Genomic DNA, 25,789 nt, shown 5'->3' on the forward strand with positions numbered 1-25,789 from the left:
GTTAGGAACCCAAACTCCATTGAGGTAGTTGAGTGTCTAACTGTTTTAGACTCCTTTGAAAATTCCACCCTCAATGGAGTAGGTCCTATTCAACCAGTGACTAACTAATCTATGTCTTCTATCTAAATTATTGCAGTGCATGATATCTTAGTACTTCTGATTTGGTGTTTGGTGTCAGCACTATTGTTATTGATTGTGGGGCACAATCACTGCAGAGTAGGGTGACAAATTCAGTGAGTAAGTGGCTGGTGGAGAAAGAAATGTACCATGTTTGGGTTTGGTGCAGGTATAGCTAGTCCCCAAGAAACCAGGGAGTAGGTAGATGGTTGCAGCAGCAGTAGTTATTACAGGTATGGGGGTGAAGAATAGGTAATGTGTGCCTGTGAGGGAAAAGAATATGCTGGCTGTGGAAATGAAAGGGAGGCTGCAAGCTTCAAGGAGGGAGAGGTAGGTTGGTGAGCTTCCTGGGAGAAGGTGAGAGTGTGGAGGGGGAGCTGGAGAAGTGGTGAGAGGAAAGCTGAGAATTAAGGAACGAAAAAAAGAAACAGCCGCCTTTTGAATCTCCAACTCCCAGCATGCTCCCCAGTTTTCAGAACCCCACTGTTCACTCCCTCCACAACCCGTGCAAATACACACAGAGACAGGTGTCCTGGTTTTACATTTCAGACCTCAGGGTCATGATATGTAAAGTGCACACTTCTTAAATAAAGATCAGATAAACTTCTTAAAGAGACACATTGGCTGTATCCCTAAAGTTCCAACATGCTGTTAATGCTGACTGAGATGATGCCCACTGCAACCTTCCTGTAATAAAGCAACTGTTCCTGCAAAAAGGTGGGCAGCAAAAATCCACAAGTGAAAAAAAATCTTTTTTTAACTCCACAAAAGGTCAACTTGGATCTGTCAGGGAGAGGTAAGGGAAAAAGATTTTTTTTTTAATGTAAGCAGATCAATCTTGGCAGCCTGCCAACACAATCCAAAACTGTGAGGTAACATGTTTAACACCCTAGTAGGCTGAGGTGTAAACAGCAGGTACTACATGCATGACAAAGCATCATCTACTTTTGTGACAGTGCCTCATAAATACTGTGGAAAGAATGCCTCTCCATGCCAGTATTTGTCACACATAAATATTTGTAATAGTTGCTATGGCAGTTGAGAAAGGAAAGATTAAAATCAGGAAATGGTGAAAGCTGTCTGAAGACAAAGAAGTGTTTCCAGAGAGAATACAGAAAGCTCAAACCTTAGATGCCTTGTCCCCTGTAGTATCTGTATCTGTCTTTGATAAACGATATTTCCCCAAATGTGCCTTTATTAATTCAAGATGAAATAATTTCTTACTGTCTGAGTTATGGGTCCTCATATTAAGAGGAGGCCTCCGATAATTGTGGGTGCCATTTGTAGCACGTAGACATCTACCTGATTATATCTGAAATTTGGATGATGGGCCTAATTGACCAGGATTAACTAATAATGTTGGGAATTTAGGGGAAAGCATCGAGGTGCCATATTTTAGTTGAGGTGGCCAAGACCTAGGTTTTGAGTCTGATTTTGTGTACTGCAGTGTAAATCAGGAAGCACTCCATGAAAGTCAGTGGAGTTCCACTAGTGTAAATGCCTGCAAATGACTTGAGAATCAGGCCCTCAGTCTTAAAGGACTGTCCCATTGCTTTCTTGAGGGCAGCTGCTTTATGGACGAGGTTGCTGCCAAACCCCACATACAGTTTTATAGGGGGGAACTCCCACCTCAAGTGATGAATAATCTGAGATGCAGGGTGTGGACTGACTTCCCACTGCGTTGAAAACTACTCCTCTACAGACTCTAATATTTAATATACAGGATGGTTCTCACTTTCCGAATTATAACTCTGGCAGTTCTACACAAGTGTTACCTTTGGATTTTCAGCTGTCTTCTTGTATTTTTTCCTACTGCTGCGCATAAGTATTTTTCATGTGCTGTTTCTGTGCTACAGTAAATGATTCTTTTGTAATAGCACCTTTATGTTAAAAATGATTATAGTAGAATTGCTAATATTATACAGCCACGGTTACAATGCTCTGAGTATTATATGGAGGTGCCCATTAGCGCAGTTATAGTTAAGGGCTTGTCACAATTTCCATTATATAGTAAACCATTATTTTCAGGAATTTAGAACAAGGCTGTAAAAAATAACTCGAGGCTGAGGCTTTGCACAGAAAGTCTCAGCCCATGAGGAAATTATTGTCACAAATGTTGAAGGCAGTCAGTCTGCTCAGCCTATTTTTAAGTTATGAGAGTGAAAAATTAAGTATAGTAGTTCCAGGGTTTAAAACATTTATTTTCACACTCTGAAGGCCAAATTACTCTTGGAAGGAGCTGCCACTCATGTCAGTAGAAATCCTATGGCCAGATGCTGAGCCCTGCCTAAATCTTCTTTGTGCTGCTCCAGTGATGCAAAAGGAGCTCAAAGCTGTTTCGCACAGGTAGCTGAGAATTCCTCCAGCAGAGGGGAAATCTCAGGTGGTTTAAAGCTACCTTTATACTACCTTCTCTCTGCCCCTTCGAGCATAGGTAAGAGGGTAGGGATGGGATGAAGAACTGTGCAATCTGGCTAATCCTTGGCCACTGGAATTGTCCAAATAGAGCCACTCCAGCTTGCATAGCCTTTATACTGCTCTAAATTATAGTACAGGTCATTTTGTTCTCCAGCAGTATCAAGATCTTAGGAATGGAAAGCTGGTTTATAGCCATTTCCTTCTCCAGCACTGAGTTACACTGAGCATCTAGCCCCATCTGCACATCCAAGGTGAAATTTTGCTTCCAGAGTACAGAATTTTCTTTGTTTCTTTAAATTTAATGTTCTAAGCAGTTAGACAAGAATGCGTATTCGGAGTATTTGAGTGTCTTTCTTAGTTCCTGAAAATATTAAATTATTACATTTTAAATATAGCATCTAACTACAGATCAAAGGCTACATTTCAAATGCTCATGCAAACTTGAGCTTGCAATATTTGTATGGACACCGAATATACTGCAAAATCCCATATTTTTTAACACAAATCAGGGAATGGCAAATGAGTATTTTTGCATGCAGTTACCCAAATTGTAAGAGCATTTTCCTGTTTTCACCCACAAATCCTGGATAGATAGGTGCAACCCATTTGAAAAATTATTCCCATGAGTTTTCCAAAGATTTTCTAATATGTATTAACTTTGAGCTCATACCCTTGTACTGCAGCAGTTGCTTCTCCTTCATCATCATTTATTATTTATTTATTATACTATTGATTATTATAATTATTATTACTACCCACTAAATGTGCTAGGCAAAAAAGAAATGAGACACACACACATTCTGCTTCTAGGTTCTTGCAGTCTAATTATAGACAAAATAAGTAAGAACAGCAAACACTGGATAGAAGAGAATTACTGATATTGATACACTGAATTATGATATATGCTAGGATGTGTCAGATCAATTTGTGGATTGAATGCTATAAATGAGCCATTAATGTAATGATTCCAAAATAGATGTTAAAAATCTTTTGGCGGAATGCTCTGCATTTCAGAGTTTCTTAGATACCGACAGTTATTCCACACTGGACATGACTTTAGGCAGTTTGTACTGCAAATTTCTGTGTGGCTCGAAAGCTTGTCTCTCTCACCGACAGAAGTTGGTCCAATAAAATATATTACCTCACCCACCTTGTCTCTCAAATATCTGGGACTGACATGGCTACAACTGCGCTGCATACAACTTCTCTCCCAGTAAGTCAACACAGAATATCTCCTTATAAACCATGCTGTAGTTTAATTGTTAGACGTCATATTTTTGCTGTACAGAGGCAAGAAAAGTTGCTTATTATCAGTCTTCAGACCCTTTTTTTTCTTCATCTCTACCTAAAAAAAAGTATATGTCAAATTTGAAGTTGTGCTGCCATTTTTCTCTAGAGTTGTCATTCTTTGTTCTCCATCTTAAAACAAAACAAAATAAAATAAATAATGGCCAAGATATGAATGGGTCCAAATCTGGTGGATCTAGTTTTGGCAAAACTTTGTTTGATATCATATCTGAGTAGGTCTGTAAAATATGTCCCTGTGTTTTAAAAATCAGTATCATGCTTTATAAAGCATATAGGTAGCATCATGTCAGGAGGTGTTTGAAATCATGTTGGTATCAGTACCACTGATGATATATTGGATCTTAAAGGGCTAATCTGATATCAAATAAAATATCCCTTTCAAGTGAATTAGTATTGTTTTGGCTTTGAAACCGATTGGTATAATAACAATAATGCCGCTTAGTTGTCATCATAATTGTTCCAAAAAAGCAACTACAATATCAGAGCAGTGTGTCGTATACCTTTTAATAATAGTAATTATAACAAGCATTATAAAGTGCTTCTCCCTGCATATCTAATCTGTGACAGTTAATACTTTAATTTCAAAATAAACATGAAATCAAAAAATGATATCAATAGGGATGCAATGTATATAATGTGTAGACCTGGTGACTGAGAATTCCACTTTATTCACTGGCACTGGGCAAATTGTATAACTTGCGACTCTGACTTTGTCCCTCAGTAAAATGGGTTTAATGATACCTACTTCAAGAGGGGGCTTTTGCATCTGTTTGTAAAGCATTTTGAGTTCCTCCAATGAAAATTACCATGTGAATACAAAGACTTTTTATTACAGTTAATTAATTTATTTTCCAGAAATATAAAATCAAGGCTACTTCAGCGTCCTTCTTTGTACCTAGAAGTTTCTCAGGTCCCCAAAGACTCATTTTTCATTCCATTTGTGCTACGGCACTTAGAAATAACCTTACCATTGTGGGCTTAAATCAGACTCTGTACAGTAATTTAACACAGTTCTGTATTATTTAATAGATGATTTCATTGTTTTCGAGTGGATACCATGCCACATTTCAATAAGGGTTAGTTTTGCCATAAAATGTGGTCAAGTAATCTAAACTTTTTGTGTAAACCATCAAGAAAATAGCTGCATTTAAGGGTTTTGATTCATTTGAACTTTGTGGATTTGGACAAAACTGGTTGCTGTTTGTGGAGGTGATAATAGCCTATTTAAAAATATTATTTCAGGGTTTAAATTCAAGTCACAAATCAGCACTTACACTGCTGAGTGAACTGCTACCACTGATAAAACTTAGAAGACTTGATTTTATTTTACACACACACAAAAATATTTCACTTTTCATTTTTTAGTGGAGAAAAAAGCATGTAACTTGTGTAGGTGTTCAAGTGCATCAATGCTCTGTTTTAATTAAGATAAAGCATTTTGTTTGCATATGTAAAGCAAATGTAATAAAAAGGAAACTCTCTGCCACCAAAGCTGAAAACAAGGGACTTTGGAAAATATATGCTGATATATAACTGGCTTAGAATTTCCTTCATTTTGCAAAGCCACGAGCCACATGCATCAGCTCACCGCAAAGTCATTAGGTCTTTTTAAGCTCAGATGAAAAACATTAACAAATACCACAAAAGGCTTTAGTATGGCCCCTTTGTTCATTCACATATGGCAGTTTATAACTCCTGCGCCACTTGGGTCGTGTGTTTGTTTAAGCTGCCTCCATCAGGCCAGCCCTGAAAGAACAAAAGACATCTTGAGCGATCCTCAGCAGGAAATGGGCTAATCTAAACACGGTTTGTGACACTATAAGTAGAATAGAAGAGGGAGGGATTGATTAGTCATTAATGTCCAATTGACTCCATATGGATGTTGCAATAATAAGGCCTTTTTCAGTGCAGTAGCAGAGTTATTGAATTAGAGGTTTATGTTTCCTCAGAGCTGACCTTAGGGAATTCCGTTTTGGTTCTTCTTGTTGATGTTTAAAGAGAATGGAGTCTCTAATAGGGAAAATAGAAGCATTATCTGCAGTAACACTTGCTAAGAATATCATAACTGAGTGTTGCATTAATGAAAGGGAGGGGTTTTAGCCTCTGCTACAGTATATTTTTAATTCTTAGCATTACTTAGCATATTTATATGTCTTCGGAGGTGAAATATTTTAGATCCCATTAAAATGTTACAATTAATTTAATAAATCAGTCATACTTTCCTCAGGTTCTTTTCCCTTCAAGGCTCCAAATAGTCTTCATGAGAAATGTTGGACCTTAGAATCCCAGCTGAATAATATTTGTTTAGTGTTTGGAGTGAAGGCAGCCTGGTGACCAGACACTGCCATACAGGATACCTGTGCCTCAGAGTGACTACAGACCTCACACCCCTTGGGCTAGTGATTTCTCTGTTCCGTTATTAGCATTGCAGAGTGTCTCACACCAGACAATTGATGGAAGTAGGATTTGACAGTGGCTCTTTAAGTGCCCATATATTCTACCTTCCTTGCTGGTAATAAAGTGTCATCTACGTGTGGATAGGGATATAAAGAAAATAAAGAGGTAAAAAAGCAGAGAAGGGATAAGAAACATGTCTATAAACCTAGGACCTAACTTGGATCAGTCCTTATATTCTGCTATCAAGCAGAAAAATTTGTCACATTTTGCAGAATCAGCCATATGAATTTGTATCTAAAAATATTAGTTGAATGAAAAGGTATTTGTTGTATTTTTCAACTCTCTAAAGCTTTTGCCCATCCATTAATTTCAGATGTGTTTTTGTTTTTAATGCTTGTAAAAATATCAGACAAGCTGTACTGGAGGCTGCCATCCTCTGTCCACAGAGGACGTACAGAACAGAGAGTTGCAAAGTCATTTTTTTCACTCTACCCTATTTTATCCTTACCCGTATTCTGGAGGGATCCATCTCTAAGAACAAGTGTATAATTCCAGTTTCAATGCCCATTCAGTCCTCAGCGTCACTCCTTTAACCAGCAATAGCAATGCTAGTAGTTCATATTGGAATGAAGTATTTTATGATGTGGCCACCAGGGTCTCCTATTTGCCCAAATAAGAGGGCAGGGCAGCACCTGGAGGCTATAAAGGATCAGAGAGATGTTGAAGTCGATAGGAATTTTGTTATTAACTTCAACAAAGCCATGATTTCAGCCACAGAAGACCATCCCTTCTCTAAAGAGCTTACAATCTCAAAGATAAGACACAAACAGATACAGGCAAACAACAAATAAGCAATACGTCAAAAGTTACAGTACAATTTCCCCAACATCCCACTCACATGGCAATACTTTTCCCCACCCTCTCCTCTGTCCAGATGCTGACCAAACTTCTTCCCAGCCCTTATTCACTGAAAGCACCCTCCTTCTCCCCTATCTACCCCTCTAGAAAAACACTTAGCCTCATCTTATTGTAGAAGATGTTTTAAAGTTTAAGTGCTTGGCCGGATCAGGGCCATAGTATTTTAGCTTCCCCTTCATTTTTTACTATCCTTTGACCATGTATAGTCTTCCTACGCTAATCCTGAATTTAACTCCTCCAGAGGAGTTAAACAGTGTGCATCTACAAAAAGTGAGCACTATCGTCCAATCTGCTTTTCGTTTTGCATTATCTCATCCATGGCTCAGCCCAACAGAAGCTGAAGAGCTGGAAAACAAAACAGCCCTACACCCTCAGAAGCTGAAAGTGTCATTTCTAGTATAGCCCCAGCCTCTGCTGGGCTGAGGAGTAGATTTCCCTGCCAACTAAGCCAATAGGGCAGCCAAATCTTGTTTTTGTAAAAATTTTGAATCCCAACCAAACGCCTCATTCTGGAAGTCAAACTGCCATTCTGTGACTGTATTATAAACAGTACACTAGTGAGTGGCCCATTAGTCACCACAGACACACAATTGTTTTAACTTTCCCCCAGTTAGTAATGTATTTTGTACATATTATTTTGCAGAGGGATTTTATTAGATAATGATGAGCAAATTCTCCCTATGAACCAGAACTAAAATCCCTACCACTTTACAGTCTTCCATATCCTTTGCTCTTCAAATTCCAGAACAGTCTCTCTTTTTTTTTTCTGGATCACTCATTATTGTAACTATCAGCACAAAACAAGAATGTGGTTTGTAAAACTTGTTGAAATTTTGTATGTGGGTGAAAGAGCTTTTTTGATATTTGATTGACATGTTGAAATTGTTTAGAGCTGACTTGCAGTTTGAAATATTGTTATTGTTATGGGTTTCAACCTGCAAGACCACATTTTACATCTGTGTCTTTTATATCATTAAAGCCTTAGTTATAACCTCAGTGAACATTAAGAATTTTTGCTCTCCGGTTATAATACCTTTTGCAAACAGAAGCATTTTCTGTAATGTACAGTATGTTGAACATACTCCTGCACTTGTGGGACACAGGACAGACAGGTTGTGTAATTGTTAATTATTTTTAGAAGCTCATTTTGCACAGATTCTTTTGTGAGAGCCCTTGGGCTTACCTGCACATATTCACTCAAAGATCAAGCAGAGAAAAGCTCAACTTTTTTCAGCTGCCTTTTCCAATCCTTCAGGTATGGACTTGCTCAAAGTAGATGCATCACAAGCTTTGTGTCCTTTTTGGGATGTTTACAGTTTACTACTACTGTAATTAAGGATCGTTCCGTAAAAAATTAAATTAAAGTAGATTACAAGGATTGTAGTTTCATCTTCCTATTCCAAATTATAATCTCTCCAAATAAAGAATTCAGTCCTACAAAAGCTATATTGAAGTATATTGGACTTTTTCCTGCATCAGAACCAGAGGATCAGGCCAAAACTTTATTAGAAAGACTTAAAGACAAACTCATTGGCCAACTGTAGGTATTGGTGCAATCAAAAATTTATAGAGCTGTTTCCTAACCATGCCAACTGTAGATAAACACAGTCACTTGTAACTGGCATGGTGTGGCAGTTATGTAAATCAAGACATGATTTTCAAAATAACTTGTATTTTAAATACTAAGTTTTTTTAAAAAAATCAGTTTGAAATTTGTGTGGTATTATTATCTTGGTTACTCCTGCAGGCACAAAAGCTGACCATAACAAGGGAATTCAGTGTTTTACTTTTAGAGACTATATGATGCATTATACCTCTCCAAAGTAACTCTTTTCATTTGTATACAGTGCTCAGAGCTAAAGGTTGCTTTCCTGATCCCCCTATGGTGTTATATGAGCATGTTTTGCATGCAGTTGTGTTAGACTACAGTAGTTTCCTCCTTTATTTAATTATTGATCATTATACTGTAATTACAGACATAAGGAGCCAGATGCTCCCTTCTGCTTATGCTGTTGGAGTGGAGCAATATCACTGGAAATATGGCAGGGAGTGTGAAGTTGGGAAGCAGTGTCACCTGTCTCATGAGAACAGGGAAACCTCACTTCAGAACTATTGCAAGGTAGCAGCAGGGAAGGAGCTTGTGAGGCAATCCAGGGATGGGCCAGTAGATCCACCATTATGTGGATCTACGGGCCTAAAATCTGATGATGGGGGGAGGGCCCAGCGTACAGTCATGGGTGGTAGTGGCAGTGAAACTGTTAAGCAGCCATCTGCATCATACCAGTAGGTTGAGAGAAGATTTCACGCCCCCCACCCCACCACCACCCAACAACCTTTATTAGATCTTCTGTGACAAATCCATTTATTTGTATCGTGGTGGTGGGATGTATGAGTGCAGCATTTGGCCCAAGGATAGATAGATCCTCCTTTTCCCCATTTCAGGTAAACAGAAATTCTTGGAAGGTTTGTGGCAACTCCCTCATGATTAAACCCTCCCATAAATTCGGGCCACTTGTAGTCTCTTCAATCTGTGCCAGGCTTGAGGGAAGCTGGCAGAAAGGTGGGAAGGAAGCTCATTGGCACTGATCCAGCTAAGTACTTAGGCATGTGAGTAGTTCCAAGAACCATTTATGCGCTTTGTTAGGAATGTGCTTAAACACTTTGCTGAATTGGGACTATAACAAGGAGCATGTTCATGAAGGTAGAAGGTGTAAAATCATATATATATGTCACAGTTCAGGGCAGCTGCACCTGTATTTACCCTCCATGGTCCAACAAGGGCACCTACTTTTAGGTTTCTAGATCCTCAGCAGTCCCCTTTCTTGGGTAGAGACCCATGTCTCTCTCCATCCTGACTGGGTTTTTCCAGGCTGCATAGTTCTCTGTCAACGATATATATTCCCATCAAGCCAAACTGCCTAAACAAGCCAGTTTCTGTGCCTTGTTTTCTCTTCAGAGGCTTTTAACAATTGTAATTGATAGTAGTCACTAATTACTACACAGCTCTTTTTATAAGTAAGTACATTTATTCTTAAGATGAAAGCATTAAAAAGAAAACATATTAAAAACCAATAAAAGAACCTACACACAGACACTAAAATGTTTATCAGAGGTGACCCTAATCTCACGTTCTGTTAGGTGTTAATCCTTCAAAATCCACAACTGGGCGTTCCATGTGGTTACAAGTTCATAACAGTCTCAGATTCAAAACCAGAACAACCATGAATCGTTCAGGCCAGATCTACACTCAGAAGTTAAATCAGGAACGTGGACTAACTACATCAACAAGAGAGCCCCCTCCTGTCGCTATAGTGTCTACACTGAAGCTCTACAGCAGTGCAGCTGCAGCATTTCAAGGGTAGACAAGCCCATAAGCTTTCCTTTATATCGCTTGGATCTTTGATCATGGCCTTGTATAACAGTTGATCAGCAGACAAAAAGTCCACTTCTAAGAGCAAAGCTTCAAAAGGCTAGGTTTGCATTTGCCCCTCCACTATATATCTCCCAGGAAATCCACTTTACACGCATTGTCCCAAAAGTCTATTCTTGTCTGACACATTGTTCACTATTGGCCTTCCATCACATCTCCACTCTACAGAGATTACATCAAATCCCGGCCCACAATAATGCATGAACTTTGTGTTTAGTATGATGGACCCAAAGATACTGTACTTAAACTGAATTCAGTAAATTGCCTTATCACAGTATTAATCAGCTGGGTAGAGATATTCGCGCCCCCTCACCCTTTTCCTTTTCTATCAGTAGAGCTGATTGAATAACTTGTTGCAAATGTTGACAATTTTGTACAGAATAATTATTCATATTTTTTCATTTGTCAACTAGCTTCATAATGCTGCATTATCATTGCATAGTTGTTGCAAATTTTGGTATTTAAAAAAAATGGAATAATTATACATATAATTATATATACATTTTTCTGTTATTTGTGTTAGTCCTACCTATTAGAATTAAGTCACTAAACCACAGTAACATAGGAAACCCCAATTAAAAATATCCCAATTTTAAAATAAAGATATATTCTATTTGAGACGACGTGCAGGAAGAGTCTGATCAAGAGCCCATTTGAAGACAGGGAAAAGGCTCCCGTTGACTCCAGTTGCCTTTGGATTAAGTCCTAAAACAACAAGGGCACCCACTTTTAGGTTTCTAGATCCTCAGCAGTCCCCTTTCTTGGGTAGAGACCCATGTCTCTCTCCATCCTGACTGGGTTTTTCCAGGCTGCATAGTTCTCTGTCAACGATATATATTCCCATCAAGCCAAACTGCTTTAGGATTTAGGATTAAGTCCTAAAAGCACATCTTTATCTTCACCCACTCAGCAAAACCACTACTCCCTATTGCAAAAGAGAGAGAGAGAGCAGCAATTGTAACCATCTGTAAATGCTGAACACCTGTGGCACAGTAGTTAACTCAGAATAATATTAAAATATTTTTGCATCTGACATTTGCTGCAAACCTGTCTTCTTTTATGTGCACACATGTAAGTATATAAATTGCTGAATCAGTGTCAGTTGTAAAATAATGGCATTGAGGGCATCATAAATTTCCACAGTGATCCTCAGGAGAAGACACTGTCGTATCTGAATGAGTGTTTTGCTTCCAGGGTAATGTATGTCTTCATCTGGCCCAGCAGTCAGCATATTGCCCTATGTTGATGGATATTGTCCGCTTGAAACTACACTACATTTCACTGCACAATAAACATGGCTGTCAACGCCATATAAAGTGAAATCAATTTATCCTGTATGGTCAGTGCCTTTTAAATGAAATTAATGTACTGTGGGCATGGTGGCAAAAAGGTAGTGTATTAGTTATGCATCCTCTGTTCTAAGACTTTTTTCATATAAATGAATTGCCTACATGGAATTAAATTGTTGTGTATATAAAGTATGGTGTTTTCCCAGTAAATTAGCAAAATTAGGATTCTACATAATTAAAAACTATAAGCCAGTCATTGAAGACAATAGAACAATGATACTTTGCAGAAGCTAAATATCTGACTTTATATTTTTGGTTGATATAAATTACCTTCACTCTGCTACAGAAAAATAACGAGGCATATTATTGTGCTAATTTATTGTCATGTTTTGACACAACCACCTTTTTGTTTTTATCAAAGCACTGGATAACATGAGTGTAGAGTGTTGAAGCCTAAAATAAAATTGTGTCACTTTTCTCCTGTACAGCCTTTTCTTGCTCTCTGTTCACAGCTATGTTCCAGCCTTAAAAGTGTATATTACAATTATGATTCCAAAAGTTTCAGGACAAGGACATGCGTTTACCAGGCTCACATCTCAGCTATATCAGGCAGTTCCTACCACCTGATGTTCAGTTGTGTGCACTCTAATGTACAGTAAAGCTTAGGCTGCTTGTTGTCATGAAAACTGAGCTTGGGTGCAGCCCAAGATCCATCACAGGTTAGAGCAGGGGTAGGCAACCTATGGCACATGTGCCGAAGGCGGCACGCAAGCTGCTTTCAGTGGCACTCACACTGCCCGGGTCCTGGCCAGCGGTCCTGGGGGCTCTGCATTTTAATTTAATTTTAAATGAAGCTTCTTAAACATTTTTAAAACCTTATTTACTTTACATACAACAATAGTTTAGTTATATATTATAGACTTATAGAAAGAGACCTTCTAAAAATGTTAACATGTATTACTGGCATACGAAACCTTAAATTAGAGTGAATAAATGAAGACTCCGCACACCACTTCTGAAAGGTTGCCGACCCCTGGGTTAGAGCATGCACAGCTGAATTGCAGGTGGGTAATGGCAGGCCATCAGGATTCACTAAAGTATCATTGTCAAGGGGAACCCAATGTACTAGTCACACCAACCTGTTGCTCTGGTATTAGCATGCATACCTGTTGACTGCAAACTACCGCATTACAGATGCGTGGCTTGATCCTGCAAGATGCTGACCCATATTCAGTTGTCATTGAAATAAATTTGAACTGAGGATGCTCAGCCCCCAGCAGAATCAGACCTATATAATGTGCAACATGTACCCACAGATTAAGAATATGCTATATAATTTATTACGAAATGTTTGGATATGTTCCACTGCACAAGCAGCAGAGTCATTGTGAAGTACTTGTGTGAGCAGTTCTACATCACTGTTGATTCTCACGTGTAACTTTTATACACATGCACCCATGGAACATACAAAATGTACACGCAGTATTAGAACCCAGAACTGGAACTTGGTCTAGTCTTTGGTAACTTGACAGAAGAAAAATATAATTATCAATACAAACAATTTGTTGGCTAATACAGGTATTGTGGATCTTGTTAAGATTGCCTTTGGATGGGTACATTGAAATCATGAAATTAGCTCTTATAGATGAAGCAAGAAGGGGGGGGAGAGAGAGAAAAAATGAAGCTAAAATGAACAAGGCATAGCAAGTTGTTTGTAATCGAAATAATAATGCTTTGCATCCATCTTGTTTCTTCCTGCCTTGATATTACAGGAAGTAAAGCAATGAATGGCTCTGCAGCTAAACTACAGCAGTATTATTGTTGGCCAACAGGAGGTGCCACTGTGGCTGAAGCTCGAGTCTACAGGGACGCACGGGGCCGAGCCAGTAGTGAACCGCATATCAAGCGACCAATGAACGCTTTCATGGTTTGGGCAAAGGATGAACGCAGAAAAATTCTCCAAGCTTTTCCTGACATGCACAACTCCAATATTAGCAAAATCCTAGGTAAGTACAAGACAATAAATATATTGTGACTGATGTAGATGTGGCGGCAAATGCAGGGATGGATGTTTAAGGAACAGGCCACAATTTATTAAACTTAAACAAAGGGTAGGGGCACTACCCGTCCTGTCACCCATACTCTCACCAGGATTTTAAGTGGTTCCAATACAGGGGTTACACGGATACTCCATATAACTACCTTGGCCTATGACTCAACATGCTCTTCTGAGTCTTACCACCTCCCTCCCTGCGTGAGCGGGACTGGGGATACTAAAAAGCAGGGGGGGGGGGAAGGAGGAGGGGAGGACCTTGGCCCGTGAAGGCCATAAGGTTTTCCGCTATCCCACGAGCACAAGGCCCATCAATAAAATCTCAGGTCTTTTACTTCTGGGAACCATTCCTTTTAACCACACTGGAAACCACCCACAAATTGTGAAGACCTAACATCCTTTCCAAGTACTATCATCAATTGTTAAATCCTATTACTATTTAACTTAACTGTGCCTCCAGGGTGCTGTGAGGAAGGCGAAAAACTTCCCAGGTGCCTACAGGAAGAAAAAATTTCTTTCCTAATCCCAAAACAGCTGATTGGTCAGATCTGCTGTATCCACAATCCACAGCTCCAAGGCTATTGGTACAGCATAGAGAGGGTGGGGCTGCTGGGAACGTAGCAAAAAGAAGCTCCACTTGGCTCAGGCTAGAGTAGGGTGAGGGACCAATCAGCTTCTTTCCTTCCCCTATTAGCTAATGAATGGCAGAGACTCTGAAAGGGAGGGACAGCCCAGTGTCCCCTCTGTGTATTCTCCCTCATTCAACTAGGGCTGTCCGAATTGCCAGTTTACTGTAACAATGGCTCCTGGGTAAAGTGACCCATTGCATGATCACATCAGAAATAATTTGAACTCAAAAGTTCATAATTCATGAAAATGGAAACTGTGCTTCTTATGGTAACATTAATAATTTTGGAAATATGTTTAATACAAATCCAAGATAAAAATTTGTCAGAGAATTAAATGTCAGAAATTAATTATTGGTCAGCAAGTTTCATAATACTTGAAAGAGCATATATTCAACGCATATTTTCTTTAAAAAATAAGGTAATGTTTTAATGAAACATATATCGATGTTAGAAGAACAAAATAGAAGGAAACACTTGCATTACACAATTAAAATATTACTTAATATTAACAATTCAGAAGTAATATTTAATGTGTATACACATGTGATATGGGCATACACTAATACATGAGTTTTGCCACTGTGCAAATAAATTGGCTGATTTTTTTAGACATTGTGAGTCAATGACCTCTCTGGAGAATTAGAAACATACGTGAGAATGAGTGGTGAAATGTTAAAACATATATTTGTTCTCTGAGCCTTTGAAGTGAAAGATGGATTCTAAATGTAACTCATAATAAATAACAGTAAAAATCAAGTTTCATCTGTAATCATTTTATTGTAAACTTTTGAGTTGAAATGCATTTTTAACAGAGCTGTTTCTCATGCATTTGTTATTTCTGTCAGAGGCAAAAAGACATTCTAGAAATAAATGTTACTCTGTCCTAAAACTTTTAGTATCTCACTTAGAAGTTCTCATATTTTTGTCTACCATTTTAAATAAGTTATATGAATAGCCTTTCAGTTTTGTATAAACCCTGCACTGTTTCAGTGTTGGCAGCCATGGGGAATCTATATTATTTGTGTGCATTCTGGAAAAAACTATTAGGAGTATAGTAACTGTATTCATTAAAATGTAAACTTTCAGCATAAATATATCAGAAGTGCCAGCAATCGTATGTTTGTTAACCATAGAATTAACCTGTCATAAATAAGTCTATCTCCATATAATATCTGTGCAACTTTTCCAGGACAATGAGAAAAGAGTCTGAATTATTAGAACTGACACAGAACATTGCTGGCTATGGATAATATTTATACAACTTTTCCATTTGTTGATGTATAAAAATCTTGGTAAAAGAATAGCCTCCACCCACGTTTACCGCAGCTGTAATAGTTTTATCCAGCTGAAAGACACCAAAAAGCTACTTTCTGCATTGCTTACCCAAAACAACCCCCCAAAACCTACCCTCTCTCCAAGTGTTTAGATCATTCTTTATAAACAATACAAGGGATCTGAATACTTTTTCCTCTTCCTGTATAAACTGTATTAGAATTTTTTACTACTTTTATTGGCTCAGCTTTCAATGAACGTTTACAATACTTAAAGTGGTGTATATAACTGCAAATGTGCTTTCCTTTAAAAAAATAACTTTCTAAGTGCAGTTCAATATATTCATTTCATCTGGCCAGAGAAAAATATGCATAATAGGATTTAAAATATTGTAGAGTGCCAATAGTATGCCAAGGTTATATCAAAGTGCAACTAAATTAAAGATGTCTTATTAGTAAGGGGATGTTTGTAATTTTGTGATTAAGTGAGCTTTTCATAAGTTTTCCTTGCTAAGTAGCAGAGCAATGATATCCATTATTAGAAATTTATAAGCTATGTTCTTAAGAACTTTATAAGCTATGTTCTTTAATAAATAGCTCACAGAATTATTCTCAGGTCAAAGGTCATTATTGTAAAGAATAATTGAAAAAAATTGTTATGGACACAAGATCCATATTTTCAAATGCAACTATTGATTTTAAATGACTCAATTGTTAGGTGTCTGACTGGAGACAATTTAAAGGAGCTGGATTTTCAGAAAGCAGGTGATCTGCACTCTTTGGAAGCCATGCCCCTTTGAGGTGTCTCAAATTGGGTGCCCAAAATAGCTAATCACTTTTGAAAATCTTGGCCACAGACAGTTTTTTTAAAAGCTGGTGAACTTGTTATACAAGATGGCCAAAAAAAAAAAAGTGTCTTTCTCAATGCCTATAACTAGAACTCAGTCTGCCTTGCTTAAGCATCATGTTTTTATATATAGGCTCTCGCTGGAAATCCATGTCTAATCAAGAGAAACAACCTTACTATGAAGAACAGGCACGGCTAAGTAAAATCCATCTAGAGAAGTACCCTAACTACAAATACAAACCTCGACCAAAACGCACCTGTATTGTTGATGGCAAGAAACTGCGTATTGGAGAATATAAACAACTGATGAGGTCTCGAAGACAGGAGATGAGGCAGTTTTTTACTGTGGGGTAAGTATTATTATTGCTGTTGCTGTTTTTTTCAGTGTAGTACCATGGTGTTTTTCAAACAAATGGACAGTTCTCCTTACCTGAAGAGTTTACAAGTTAAGGGTGCAATCTGCAAAATCTTGCTAACACACCTAGGATTTACTATTGAACATAGAATTACCAGCTACATACTGTAGTCTATGATTAACTATGGGCCTGATTCTAGAACTCTTTGAAAACAATTGGAGTCAGTTCATTGGCCTCAGAGCATTTTTAATCCGGCCATATGTGAGTTAGTAGCAAGCCCTGCCCTCAGTAGTGATGGTTTCCAGGATTAGTCCCAGGATTAAGACCGGAACAACAGGAAAAAGTAGAAAAGGAGTGTTAGAGAGGACAAGAAAATAAGAGATTTAGGGAGGGGAGGACTAGGGAGAAGATAAGATTATGCAGAAGCTTGGGTGAATGATGCGCACATCTTGAAGGTGCCTAATATTTTTTTTGTTATGTATTGTTGTGGTATACAACATTCCTTGAAGAAATGCGTTGTGAGAAAGGACTTAAAGTACAGGGATAGATCAGCCAGGTTTCCAGTTCAGAATGTATGGCGCTAAAAAAAAAAAATCTCACTACAGTTTTAATCATACTTTGTGTTATAAATACAGTAGAAGGTAATACTGTTAAATGACATCTAGTATTTTGAACACGATGCAGTGCTATGACAGTTCTCCAGATTCAGGATAGAAAGCCCACTGAAACAATTGCATCAGAACTGATTTATCTCTTCCATTCACTTCTGAATTAATTTGTGATGTTCTGTGCCAGGGTTGGATGTTTCTGGTAATTTAAAAAGAGCCTAAAAGCTATCTCCCCTGCCAGCCCTTCCAAATTCACAATGTTCTACTTATTTCTCTAATCATAATAAGCTCCTTTTATTGTGTGCTTTACTACCAGATAACTGACCTTGACATCAGTATAAAAAATATGTGCCCTGATTTTTGGGATGTGGAACTCCCTGTTGCAGTCAATTATTTTTTGGTACAGCCTGCAACAATGTAGACTTTTTGTTAAATCAGTCACTAGAAGTATTTTCATATTTTGAAATATGATGAGATAATATAACTTTCGAGTCTGTAATATGATGCCGTTAGCTTACTCTGCACTATTAGTTGTTTAATAATAAGCTGTCACAGAAATTGTACAGATACACATCTGAATTGATATAGCATATCACAAATGATCTTCAGCTCAAAGGAGTGAAATTCTAGCCCACCTCTTCCGAGGCAGATTAACAGTCAAATCGTATCAATACAATTCATTTTCAAGATCCAAAAGCAGCAATGTGCTTAAATTAAATAAAGAAATGGGAAAACAATAGCATGACAGTGAGAGAAAAGACAATGGGAGAATCGGTTGCTAATTCAAAGCATAATTAAACTGCAACATTGTAGGGATCAGAGGAGCAGGTAAAATAAGGAGGTCAGGATTAAGAATTATTCCGTTCTTGTAGAAAAGTGAATGACACAATGACTGTTTTTCAAAAACAGTCAAAACTATTCCCCATGAATCCAAAGACCCAAGTTAACCTTAATGTCTCCTTGTGATATATCACAAAGAATCATGAGAGGCAACATGGGAATTTAATCATTTTTCTAAATACATGAGTCCTGATTCTTCTAATTTACACTATGACCTCTTAACACCCATCTGGCAGAAAAAAGAGGCCTTAAAGTGAGTGTAAATTACATTTATATTGATATGATTTGAATGTAATTTACAACCACTTTAAGATCCCTTTACAAAGCTAAAGATGTATAACAGAAACTTGGCGTAAGAGGGAATCCGGCCCTTGGTTGGAAACATGAGAGAATATGAAAATGCATTACATAGATTAGTCAAAAGTGACAAAGGATTCATGTCTTTGTTCCATCTGTATTTAAATTTGGGAGCTGAGGATACCTAGAATGTGTGTGGTTCTTCTGAATTTGTTTTTACAGGGTTTCTTTTGTGGTTGTTTGACCTTCCACAGGGTCCCCCTCCCCCCCCCCCCAAAAAATTCCATTGTTTTTTTCCCAGAAAAACAAACAAACAAACCAAAACTTACTGAAAACACCAAGTGAGAAACTGGAGAAAAAAAAATCTGAAATGAAACACAAAACTTATACTATATGATTCACTTGGTAAGAATATTTATTTCTTAAATATAAAAAGTGTATATATTGTCCAAAACAAAAAGCTTCCAATTAAAGTAAAATACTGCGCCACAACAATAGAGTCTCCAGACAACTAACTAGTTAGGCTTACCCTGCTTTCACCTACTTATTTGCTTTGTCAAAGTCCAGCCTATTATGAAGTTTCAACTAAACAACATTGTGGGCCAAAACCCCTCAAATATGCCACAGTTTAGCACCATTTTAATGTAACAAACAGTACACAACCTTGTTCACAAATGCAGATTTATATTCAAATTAAGGTCAATCTTCAGAGCAGAGTTTGTTGGGAAATAGTTTTCCCATCCTGCAAATATGTTCAAGACTTTGAAAATTTTTATCAACCCAAAGCAGGACAAAAAGTTTAAATCTCAATTTTTTGTGAACCAAAAAATCAAAGAAATGTTTGGTTTGGGTTGATTGAAATGTGTTGTTTTGATTGAGACCTTTTAGATTTTTTAATCTTTTTTCACTTGAATTAGCTTAAATTTACAAACAAAAAGTCATTTTGAACCAGAAAAACATTTTTTTTTGTTTAAAAATATCAAAACACTTCATTGCAACAATTTAGACTTTTTTTTTTTTCAAAAAACTTTTTAAGTCAGGAGATTCAGTGAAATACCCTGTTTCACAAATTGTCTCCGGTTAAACAAATAGGCATTTTGTTTCGTCGAAAAAAAGTTTTGTCAAAAAATTCCCAACTAGCTCTACTTCAGAGTGAAATCAGAGCCAAATGTTTCTAAGATCAAAAATCTTTCAAATGTATTCTCTGTTTACCAAAATTCTTCATAGTGGAATAGAAATAGAAAAGACAAAATAAAACGAGAAGACCCAAATAAAATCCTCAAACCCCACAGGGTTGTTTGATTTGTTTTTTTGGGGGGGAGAAAAAACAAAACTCAGGTTTTATAATCCTAGTTTCTTCTCATGAGGGGTTCTGTTGGTCCTTTTCCTGAGTGTTGTTTTAGATCCATAAAGAGATTTTACAGTGGGCAAAGTGCTCCGAATTTCCATGTTCAGTGGTGTATTTGTGGGCATTCATGTATTTGTAAAGTGCCTATTCCCTTTCCTCCAGTTACTCAAGTTTGGACATTTCCAGCATCTCACCAGGTTTCTATTGTGGTTGTAGTCCCCTGAGGTTCTATACGTGAAAACAAGTGATGTCTGTTTGGATTTCTCAGTAACGTTCTTGAGTTAGAAATTCTGTTCTTTTTAATCTATTTATTTAAACATGTGGATTAAATTACATATCATATGTTTAATCTGTTATAATAAGTGCAAAACTATAGTCACAGTATGCAGAAATAAATAGAGGATGTATGAAGATGGGGGGGTAGAAAGACCTATTTAATTCATGGGAATTAAAACTTTATGGCATTTCATACAGTCACATATTTGTGTTGTTTAGGTGTTGGTGTTTTTGTCATCTCCTTCTGCTTTTCTCTATTCAGTTCAAGTTCTTATACCACCATTAGCACCATAGTATCTGAGTGCCATTCTGAAGGGTGCTGAGCCCTGTCAACTCCTCCTGACTGAGCCTTTAGTTACTGTGGAAATGATTGTGTCATGTGTATGGGTGGTGCTTGCTCAGATTCCCCTCAAATGCAAAATTGTCTCCATTTCTACTATGACAACAAACTTTTTGTTTCTCTGGCTTCTGAAACGTAGAAGTGCATGCATTGGTTCTGACAGCATGTAGTAAGTGGCATACTGTAGTAATCAAGAGTAAGACGCACAGCAGTAATTTAAGTTAATGCTTCCTAAGAAACTGTTATGTGAAATAGCAGTATTTTGAACAAAAAAATAAACTGACTAATGGCCAGATTCTGCACCACTTACTTAGACAAATCCCTGGGAAGTTCAATAAGAGAGCGAGATTGTACCGTAGGGGTGATATTCATCCCTATGCAATAGACCAGCACAAGGTCTATGCATCATTTACATACAAATTAAGCAGTATTTTAAAGACTTAAGTGGGACTTAAGTAGTGTCTATACCTTGTGATGGAACTATACATTAGTGAATTTTGCTCCAAATGAGGAATACAATCAGGCAGGATAATTCAAACTTAATGCACTAACACATACAATTTAATTTAAAAAATAACAAGTGGAAATTCAACCTGTAATCAGCCAGGTTTATTTAATATTTTATAATATTTTAGTTGTAATGATACAGTTGTTTACGGGAAGCTTTGAATGAGAACTTTTCAACTCTTCTGTGAAAGCTAAGCATTAAAGCAGCTTCAAGCAATTTACAATTTATCTTCAATATTTCATTTTTCATAATCCTTAAGTAAATGTTGTTCATGTGGAAGCCATAAACTCAGAGATTTCAACTTAGAACAGCGGATTTTGTTACCTTTTCTTACAAAAATAATTCAATTCCCAGTCACTTTCATAGTCTGATACCCTTTACGTAGACATATGTATTCTATACATTAGTCTGCAAAGTGATGTGAACGTTAATTTTCTTGAGTCTTGCCTCTATGAGATGTTTATAAATAAAGCCTTTACAGTGTTTGTAACTACTGTATATGTGTGTATTCTGAATGTTGGTAGACTACCATTTTGAATAAGCCTGTAATATTATACCAGTATAGCAAGAGCTAAAAGTAAGTACACAATGGGTGCTTTTGTGAGATTTACTGTTATTTTATTCCTTACGGGGAAGTAAGTTTCAGGGTGTGTAGCACATAAGCATTTTCCCTAACGCAACCAATTTAGCTTCAGTCATTTAAAAAGCTGTCAGAAAATAGTTCTGAAGGGATCAGCAAACAATGGTAATTTGCCAATTTAAATGTTTAGTTAGTTTTGCAAAAGTCAAAAAATGGAATGTGCTCCAGGAAAATCCTAATAATGTTAATACTACTAAATTGCCAGCAGGTCAGTTTATATGAGAAATTTCATGTTGCCTACTCGTTACTGTACTTGTCTAATTATATTGGGCCAGATCCTTGGCCCCAATACAGCCCCTTTGCAACACTGGCAGAGCAAAGGGTCTATAGAACTGGCTTAATTGGCCCTCTGATGATTTCCCTGGCATCAGAGAGTCCTCTAGTAATATAGAGCTGGTGTAGCCAGCTCTACACCACCGCTTCTCATAACCTCTAAGGCATGAGCACTGTTGTACTTTGGTGATCTCCAGCTTCTGGAAAGGCCCTTTGGTGGGCACTGAAGCCGGGTGCAACTAAGAACTTAAACCAGGGGGTGAAGCAGAATCAGGGAGGCATAGAGGTGATGTAAAAATACGTTTGCCTATGGTAGTCTGCTTAGCACAGCTTGGCTAGACTAGAGGATCTAGAATTCAATATGACAAATACTTTTAAATACAAATGTTTTTAAGGTAAACTGCAAATCAAAAATGTAAAATTAAGTTAAGACCTGAAATATATGCTAGACACCCCAACTAATCAATCAATTCAGAGCATGCAGAATGCAAATTTAAACTAACCCCTTTTTACTTCTTTTTCTCCTCTGAATAATCTTATTTCCTAGAAAATTACAGTCATTTCCAGCATCAAGTGCAAGCCATGTAGCTTGTGATGTCATAATGACACCATCTCAGAATGCACCAATGTAAAAGGAAGTACCAAGAGAATTACACAGAAGAGAAAAAATAGTTTACATGTTTGATTAGATAAATGGGCATTTAGCTCCCAATTCAGCAAAGGACTTAAGCACATCCTTCATTTAAAGCATTTACTTAAGTTTTGTTGGTCAATGAGACTTAAACTTGTACTTAAAGTTAAGCACATGCTTAAGTGTTTTGTGGAATCAGACCTTCGCATTTAACTCTGGCCATAGCTCATTTTTTTATTTTTTTTTGCTTTTTTAACTTCACTTGAAATAATTAATATCCAGTAACTATCCATCCTTTATTTTGAAATCTTAGAAAGTTTTAAGGAGAAATCGTGACTCCACCGAAGTCGATGGCAAAGCTCCCATTGACTTTAATGGATCCAGGATTTTGCCAGAATTATTTTATATCTTTTATTGCACAGGATGGTCTATGTGGCAATACAACTAAAAAAAACCCAATTTCTGATTAAATACACATCTAGGTCTTCAGATAATCCATTGGTTTTGACCTACTCCAGTCAGTAAGCACGTTCACCACACGTGTGCTTTTTCTACACTTCACTAGAGGAACAATAGTGAAGTGCATTCTTAAGAGTGATTCATTAAGCCCCAAAGGTGTGACCTACTTTCCTGTTACACAAATCAGTTATGCAGATCTGTTATACTACTTATGTTCATGCTACGACTTGGCATGCACAAGAGATGATGCCTAGAGTAAAATACCAACACTGCAGATTCATCCTCACTATCCCCAGGTAACCTGCACTCTTTCTTACCTTAAAAAGTGTTGAAGAGATGTAATGCTATTGCAAAAATACTTCCCCTCCCATTAAAATGCAGACATGTGAGAGAGAGTTGCTAACCTTTAATAAATGGCTTAAAAAAATCAGACAAGCAGTGTACCAGATTACCTACAACATGTAGCACTTCTACACTGCCTTTCTTGTCATGCCACTCCATGGCTCCTTCTGATTTTTTTTTCCCTTATGGTAGAGGGAAAAATGCTCTCTAACACTGCAAAGAAAGGGATAGCACAGAACAGTCTGCACGTGACCACGGCAGTCTCTTCACTTGAGCTAAGAGCACTGTTTTCACAATCAGTTCTCATATCTTGGCCATTAGTAACTAGTTGCCCACTTATGAAAAAAATATGTTTTTTTCAAGGGATTAGACAGTCAAGGGTCACACACAAATGCCCTATGCAATTTCTTAACTTTGTGCTAGATCTTTGTACATGTGAGATCTAGCACACAGAATTGTGGGAAACCATTCCTGATTGGGACCTGTAGACACTACTGCAACAGACATAACACACATTAAAAATACCGGTTTCTAAACAGCTTATATATTGGAAGGGTAAGCCCCACTGATGTTGCTGTATAAAAGCACTGCTTTTCTCAGAAGAGCTTTCAGAGTTAATACTGTGGAGTTCCTTTTTTTGTCAATTTATTAATGATATTAAAAGAAATATCAGGAAAAAAGGTTAATGTTGGCATTAGAACTTGGTGAATAGTGTGAGAAAATTACACATGGACATCTTGGTGACTTCTAAAGAGAATGTTGCTGCGACCATTTGTGGACCTACTTATTTATTTGCTTTTGGCAAACAAACTTTCAGGTGAATGTTTCTTTTGTCTGAACGATTGTGGAGAGGTAATCTTGGGCTTGTCGCAGAAGTAATTTATAAAGCTTATATCAATCAATCAGGGAACAGAAATCGTACCATGTGATTTAAGTAGCCAGTCCCACAGTTGGAATATTGAATTGTTAAAGTTGAAACACTTGAAGCAATACTAGCAGCAAATCATTAGCAAGCAAAACTATAGGCTGAAAAATGTTTGCCCAAAACATTTATCAAATGATTTCAAATAGGGGACAAATTAGTGAAAATCTCAGTCTGTTTGTAGACAATTTACAAACATGAAAAAAGTGATTTAAACACACTGAATAACTTATTTATTGTGAACTGTTCATCAGCAGCACCATTCTTCTAAAACTGGTGTTTGATGGGTGCTCCAGTGGCTTTACTAGCAGGGCGAGTAACATTCTCATCTGCCTTTTTACTCCATTTACGTTTTGTTCTGAACTGGGGGCCTATGTCTTAGACTGGGAGATGAGACTTCACCAAAGTCAGGATTCTATAAAAAGATGGCAAATAACCAAATTCTATCATCACATGTTCACAATGGCACTCCTGTGAATTTCACTGGAAGCTGTGCATACATCCAGAGGCAGAATTTGTCCCAAAATGTATTGGCAGTATAGTGAAAGTAGTTTGTAATGAAGTGGAATGAGGGAAAGAGACACATTTTCTATCCATGTGTATTTTTCTGTCACAAAAGCATGTTGTGCAAAGCCTTAAGAAATGAAAATTCTCTGCTCATATATTATAATTTAACCAAATCAAGATGTCTCCACCTTCACTTCCTCTCAATCTCTCAGCAAAATCTCCTTTTTTCTCTTCTCTTCTTTTCGGACATTTAAGCTTATATTAGGTAAAGATGGGGCGGGGGAGTCACTTTCAGAACAAATCCCATAGTGATATGTTCTATATGGAATGTTATGATTTCACTGGCTCCCATGGTTCCTGAACTTGGAGTAGCTTAATCTCCTGGTAGCTCAGTGGTGTGATATTTAGCATGATTGTAGTCTCATGTCAATGAGTGAATGAGACTAACGCACAAATGACAGTTTTTGCACTCTTGCCCTTAATCACTGATCAGGACAGGCAAGTGAATAAGGACAGACACAGGGATGGCTAGTAAGCAGCCGGCTGAAACTTAGCAATCCTCATTGACTGTCTATCCTGTGCACTGAGACGAGGTTCTGAAGAACAAATACTAAGTGATCATGAATTTAAGGACTATGGGTAAAATATCTAAAGTGCTTAAGTGCCTGAGGAGCCTAAGGCCCATTGTGACATGACTTTCAATTAAGTCTCAATTACTTTATTACTCAGTAATAAGGTCTGTGAAGGGTGTAGTACTATTCACAG

General features: G+C 37.5%; 1 protein-coding gene across 6 annotated transcripts in view; it reads left to right on the forward strand.

Annotated features, from left to right (window-relative positions):
• SOX6 (SRY-box transcription factor 6) overlaps window positions 1–25,789 on the forward strand; it is a 457,096-nt gene that overhangs the window by 423,812 nt on the left and 7,495 nt on the right. For all 6 annotated transcript variants that reach the window (XM_024202164.3, XM_024202167.3, XM_024202166.3 and 3 more), the window contains 2 exons: window positions 13,650–13,883; window positions 16,811–17,027. In XM_024202164.3, coding sequence (XP_024057932.1) covers window positions 13,650–13,883; window positions 16,811–17,027 — 451 coding nt within the window. The remainder of the gene's footprint in view (window positions 1–13,649; window positions 13,884–16,810; window positions 17,028–25,789) is intronic.

The sequence above is a fragment of the Terrapene carolina genome, unplaced genomic scaffold, assembly GCF_002925995.2.
Source record: "Terrapene carolina triunguis isolate 2854851 unplaced genomic scaffold, T_m_triunguis-2.0 Scaffold96, whole genome shotgun sequence".
Taxonomy (NCBI): Eukaryota; Metazoa; Chordata; order Testudines; family Emydidae; genus Terrapene; species Terrapene triunguis.